The 6,408-nt window shown below is 34.5% G+C and overlaps 1 protein-coding gene across 1 annotated transcript in view; it reads right to left on the reverse strand.

Moving 5' to 3' along the window:
* The window catches only part of TOPAZ1 (testis and ovary specific PAZ domain containing 1), a 92,506-nt gene that overhangs the window by 27,095 nt on the left and 59,003 nt on the right, over positions 1-6,408 (reverse strand). Inside the window, exon 14 of the mRNA XM_017522395.2 lies at positions 456-522. Within this exon, the coding sequence (XP_017377884.1) occupies positions 456-522 (67 nt within the window). The remainder of the gene's footprint in view (positions 1-455; positions 523-6,408) is intronic.

Raw genomic sequence — 6,408 nt, forward strand, 5'->3', positions numbered from 1 at the left:
TTAGTAGAGACGGGGTTTCACCATGTTGACCAGGATGGTCTCGATCTCTTGACCTCGTGATCCACCCGCCTCGGCCTCCCAAAGTGCTGGGATTACAGGCTTGAGCCACCGCGCCTGGCTAGAATTATTATTTTATTGTAATGTAAGTTAATTTTGAAACTGAACAATTATTTTTAGAATTATTTTTAAAACAGTCTACAACTCTAGAAATTAAAATGTTTGCATTTCAAAATATTAACTTGTAAGAAAAATAAAACTTCCTTTTCTTGAGCATTTTCTCTGTATAAGAGCCACATTTCTAAAACTTTTCATAAAATGGAGTTATTATTCCAAACTTTTTGGTTGCTATTGATTTTCAGAGATCCCATTTATGTATTTAAAATAATAAATGTCTTTTTTTTCTTTTCTCCTAGACAGAATTGTGGTTCAGAAGGATAAAATAATAAATGTCATACCTCTAATTTATTCAAGGCCGAATCTAAATCACACTTCCAATTCTTTTTAAATTGCCTCATCTGTAACCTTTAACAACAGAAAAGGGTTAATTGTACTATATTCACCCCTTAAAAGTCACTGTCACTTCTAATTAATCTTTTCTATAGTTTATACCTAAGAAACCAGACGAAAAAGAATGAATGTATATAATATGCTATAAACATTCTTCAGAACTTAAAAAAAAAAGGCAGCGATATAGATACCTACTTTATACTATTACCTCCCCAAAACAGTAAGAAGGAAAAAGTAAATTCCACATGAAATCATACCTTCAGCCTAACTTGAAAAGAGAAGATGCCAAAACTTCAAAATAACTGTGACTAAAAGGAGAAAAAAAAAAGACCAAACATGATCTCTATTGCTCCTACCCTACCCTTACTGCTTCACGGGATTTGTGGCAAGCAAAGACAGACCAAAACAAAAACAGAGCAAGTAAACACACAAAACCTGACGGGGCGAACTGAAGAGGAAACTACCAGAAAGATCTAACATTGATTTAAAAATACTGACACAAAGACTAAGTCCACATTAAATCTGAAAATGCTAAAAAACAGAAAGCATCTGGGTAGATCAGAACACAGACCACAAGGAATGTCTTAAAAGTCTGAGTGATTTAAAGGAAGTAATTTTTGAAATGCATAGTTTTTCGAAAAGAAAAAAAGACAAAAATGAAATAAGCACCCTTTGGCAATTAGAAAGAAAAGAAAAAAAAGGCAGAAGGAGTAAGAAGGTACCACTGAACTAGGAGTATTATGTAATACCCAACTATGAGTTCATCAATTTTGGCAATTTGTCTAGAGCATTAAGAAGGAAGGACATACTATCACATTTGGGATTAAGAAAAAAAATGAAAAACAATGTTCTAATTCCTTTTATGAAGCAAGTATAACTGATATTTAAACTAGATAGACAGGCTGTGTGAGGTGGCTCACACCAGAAATCTCAGCACTCTGGAAGGTGGAGGTGGGCAGATCCCTTGAGCCCAGTAGTTTGAGACTAGCCTGGTCAATATGGTGAATCCTACCTCTGCAAAACTTAGCCGGGCATGGTGGTGTGCACCCGTAGTACCAGCTACCTGGGAGACTGAGGTGGGGGGATTACCTCAGCCCAGGAGGTCTGGCCTGCAGTGAGCTATAACTGCACCACTGTACTCCAGCCTGGGAAACAGAGCAGGATCCTGCCTCAATCAATCAACAAACAAAAAACAATAGCTTTTATAAATACAAAAAACAATACATAAAATGATAGAGAAAACCTCATTTACAATAGCACCCAAAATATTAAGTACTTATACAAGGAAAATTATCAAACACTCCTGAAAGATACATTACTACTACATGGAGTTAGGAAGTTGACACTAAGTATATGGAAAAACATACATGCAAGAAGATCCAGGAAAACATTGAAAAACTATGAAAAAGAATTATCCCTACCAAATATTAAAATATACTATTAAAACTTCTATAGTTACTAAAGTGTGGTTCCAGTGCAGGAGTAGGCAAACAGTCCAATGGAATAAAATACAAAGTTGAGAAACAGACACCATCATATACGGAATTTAGAATATGATAAAGGTGGCATCTCAAATAACTGGAGGTAAAGATGGACACTTTAATACATGTTGTTGGGAAAGGTGGATAATCATTAGAAAAAGCTATAACTGGATCCATATCATACAACATACCTAAGAGAAAAACTCCATGTAGATTAAAAACCTAACTGTAAAAATGAAATCATACAAATAGTAGAGGAAAACATGTGCCAGTTTGCCTAAAACATTCGTGTAGAGAAATGATGACCCCAAATCCACATGCAATAAAACATAACCTTGACTCAAAACTGAGAAAAAAGATTGAAATATAAGATTGCATAAAAATAAAACCTTTTGCATGGTAAAAAGCACCAGAAGGTCAAAAGACAACTGATAAACTGGAAGAAAAACTGCAATATTTACTACAAAAGCCTCATACCTGTAATATGTTAAGAACTCTAAAATTTAAGGACTAAAGAACAAAAACCTAATAGAAAGAGGGGAAAAAGAGCAAACAGTTCATACAAAACATGTAAAAATAGTCCTCAAGTATATGAACAGAAAATGCTCAAATTTGTTCATGAGAGAAATGCAAACTAAAAGACCATTTGTCACCTAATAGATTAGCAAACATTAAAAAGTATTATAATACATTATGTTAGAAAGCTGGGCTGAAATAGGCAGTCTCATATTTCTGATGGGAACACAAATGGGTACAGCTGTTCTGGAGGGAAATTTGGCAATACCTAACAAAAGTTATATATACTTACCTTTAAGTTATAAACTTATCTTTAAAAATTGTTGATTTTTAAATAAGCTCACAGGAATTTCCAAAAATAGTATATAATGTCCTGTGTACTCTTCACCCAGCTTTTTCTAATAGTGACATCTTATATACTACCAGGAAACTGACATTGATACAATATTGTTTACTACAGGCCTTATTCAGTTTTTGCCAATTTTTACATATATTTGTGTGTGCGTGTACGTAACCACAACTGTTCCATTTCCACAAAGGAATTTTCTCATGGTACTCTTTTATACTCATCCCCTCTCCACTGTCCCTGTCCCCTGGCAACCACTAATCAGTTCTCCACTTCTTAGTTTTGTCATTTCGGGGATATTACATAAATGAAATGCATGCATTGTGCAGCATGTAGCCTTTTGAGATTCGCTTTTAAAATTCAACATAATTCCCTTGAGATCAATACAATCTGTTGCACATTTCAATAGTTTCTCCCTCTTTTTCCTGAATAGTATTCCATGGTATGTACCACAGTTTAACTATAACTATTCATTCACCTATTGAAGGATATGAGAGTTTCTTTCCAGTTTCTGGTTATTACAATTTAAAGCTGCTAAGAACATTTATGTATAAGTTTTGATGTGATCATAAGTTTTCATTTCTCTAGGATAAATGCCCAGGAGTTCAATAGCTGTTTTTGGTATGTGCATGTTTAGTTTGTAGAGAAACTGTTGAACTGCTTTTTGGAGTGGCTGTATCATTTTATATTCTCACCAACAGCATATGATCCAGTTTATCCATACCCTCCCCAGCATTTGGTGTTAACACCATTAAAAAAAAAAATTCTGTCATTCTGATAGGTGTGTGGTGATATCTCATATGGTTTTATTTTACATTTCTCTTGTGGCTAACAACATTGAACTTATTTTCATGTGCTTAGCTGCCATCTGCATACCCTCATTGGTGAAACACGTTTATGTCTTTAGCCCGTTTTCTTTTTTTTGGAGACCTTCTCACTCTGTCACTCAGGCTGGAATGCAGTGGCATGATCTCGGTTCCCTGCAACCTCCACTTCCTGTGTTCATGTGATACTCCTGCCTCAGCCTCTCGTGTAGCTGGGACTAGAGGTGTGCGCCACCACACCCAATTTTTCTATTTTTAGTAGAGTCAGGGTTTCACCATGTTGGCCAGGCTGCTTTCAAACTCCTGACCTCAAGTGATCTGCCCACCTTGGCCTCCCTAAGAGCTGGGATTATAGATGTAAGCTATGGCTGGCCCCCATTTTCTAATAGTATCATTTGTTTACTATTGAATTTTGAGACTTTTAAAATATATTCTCGGCTGGGCAAGAGAATATATTTTAAAATATATTCACAGTGGCTCATGCCTGTAATCCCAGCATTTTGGGAGGCTGAGGCAGGTGGATTATGTCAGGAGTCAAGATCAGCCTGGCCAACATGGTAAAACCCCGTCTCTATTAAAAATACAAAAATTAGCTGGGCATGGTGGTATGCATCTGTAAGTCCAGCTACTCAGGAGACTGAGACAGAAAAATTGCTTGAACTCAGGAGGTGAAGGATACAGTGAGCTGAGACTGTGCCACTGCACTCCAGCCTGGGTGACAGAGCAAGACTCCATTTTGGAAAAAAAAAAAAAAGTATATATATATATATTCACATATATGTTGTATCTAGAATTGTGTGTATATATATACATACATGTATATTCTAGATACAACATATCTTGTGAAAATGTTTACAAATATTTTTCCCTAGTCTGTGGCTTATCAACACTTTATTTCATAGGTTGCTTTTGGTGTCATCTTTTAGCCTTCTTCATTTAGCCCTAGGTCTCCAAATTTTCCCCTATTTTTTCCTAAAAGTTTTATAGTTTTATGTTTAAATTCATGATTCATTTTGAATTAATTTTTGTATAAGTGTCAGGTTTGGGTCAGTTTTTTTGTTTTTTTACTATGGAAGTTTAATTGTTTCTGCATCATTTGTTTAAAACTAGCTTTCTTCCATAGAAACGCTTTTTTTGTACCTTATAAAATCAATTCAACATATAGTAGTATTGTTTATTTCTGGATTCCCTCTTTTCCTTTGATCTATATGTCTCTCCCTTCATCCAATAACAGTGTCTTAATTACTTGATTACTGTTAGTAAGTCTTAACATTAAGTAGAGTGAATTCTTTTACTTTATCCTATTTATCCTATTTTTTTTTTTTTTTTTTGAAACAGGGTCTCAATCTGTCATCCAGGCTGGAGTGCAGTGGTGCAATCACAGCTCACTGCAGCCTCTATCTCTGGGGCTCAAGTGATCCTCCAACCTCAGCCTCCTAAGTAGCAGGAACTACAGGTGTGTGCCACCAAGCCCAGCTAATTTTTTACATTGTTTTGTAGAGATGGGTTTTTGCCACATTGTCCAGGCTGGTCTTGAATTCCTGGGCTTTAGTAATCTGCCTGCCTCGCTCTCCCAAAGTGTGATTATAGGTGTGAGCCACTACACTCAGCCTATTCTTTTCTAAAAGTTGTCTTAGCTAGTCTAGTTCTTTTATCTTTGCACATAAATTTTAGAATAAACCTTTTTATACCTACAACAAATTCTTGCCAAAGGGATTCTGATAGGAGTTGAGTTAAACCAATAATTAAATTTTGGGGAACTGACACGTTTACTATGTTGAGTCTCCCAATCCATGAACATAATATGTCTCTCCATTTATTTAATCTTTTGATTTCTTTGATCAGCATTTTGTAACTTCCAACATACAAGTTTAGCATGTGGTCAGTCAGATTTCTACCTAATTTTTTTTTAGACATTGTAGATGATATTGTTTTAAATTTTGTTTTCCCCAGTTCGTTTTCAGTATATAGAAATATGGCTGATTTTTGTGTTGATTTTTATGCTGCAACCTTGCTGCACTCGTTAGTTCTAGGAGGGTTTTCTCTTTTTGGTACATTCCTTGGCATATATGTAGAAAATGCCACCTGCAAAGATGGATAGTTTTATTTCTTCATTTCCAATCTGTACGCTAGCTATTTCCATTTCCTACCTTACACTGGCTAAGATTTATCACAGTATGTTGAATAAGAATGGTACCAGTGAACATCCTTCCCAGGATCTCAATCTTAGGAGGAAGCATCCAGTCTTTCATCTAAATACATATTTGCTGTAGGTTTCTTACAGATACTCTTTGTGAAGTTAAAGAATTTCTTCCTTTATTCATAATTTGCTGAGTTTTAAAAGTCATGCATGGATATTAAATTTTGTCAAATGTTCTTCTGTATTAACTGAATAATCATGTGGTTTTTCTTCTTATGCTGTAGATATGATAAATTACATTAATTTTCAAATATTGAACCATTTTTGCATTCTTGGAATAAACCCTATTTGGTCTTGTGTATAATTCTTTTTATGAATTCCTGGATTCAGTATGGTAGTATTTTACTGAGAATTTCTGCATCAAAGCTCAGGAGAGACAATACTCATTTGTAATTAATTTTCTTTTTTTTTTTTTTTTTTTTTTTTTTTTTTTTTTTTTTTTTTTTTTTTTTTTTTCTTTTTTTTTTTTTTTTTTTTTTTTTTTTTTTTTGTTTTTTTACTATGGAAGTTTAATTGTTTCTGCATCATTTGTTT

The sequence above is a fragment of the Cebus imitator genome, unplaced genomic scaffold (assembly GCF_001604975.1).
Source record: "Cebus imitator isolate Cc_AM_T3 unplaced genomic scaffold, Cebus_imitator-1.0 Scaffold0, whole genome shotgun sequence".
NCBI classification, from domain to species: Eukaryota; Metazoa; Chordata; class Mammalia; order Primates; family Cebidae; genus Cebus; species Cebus imitator.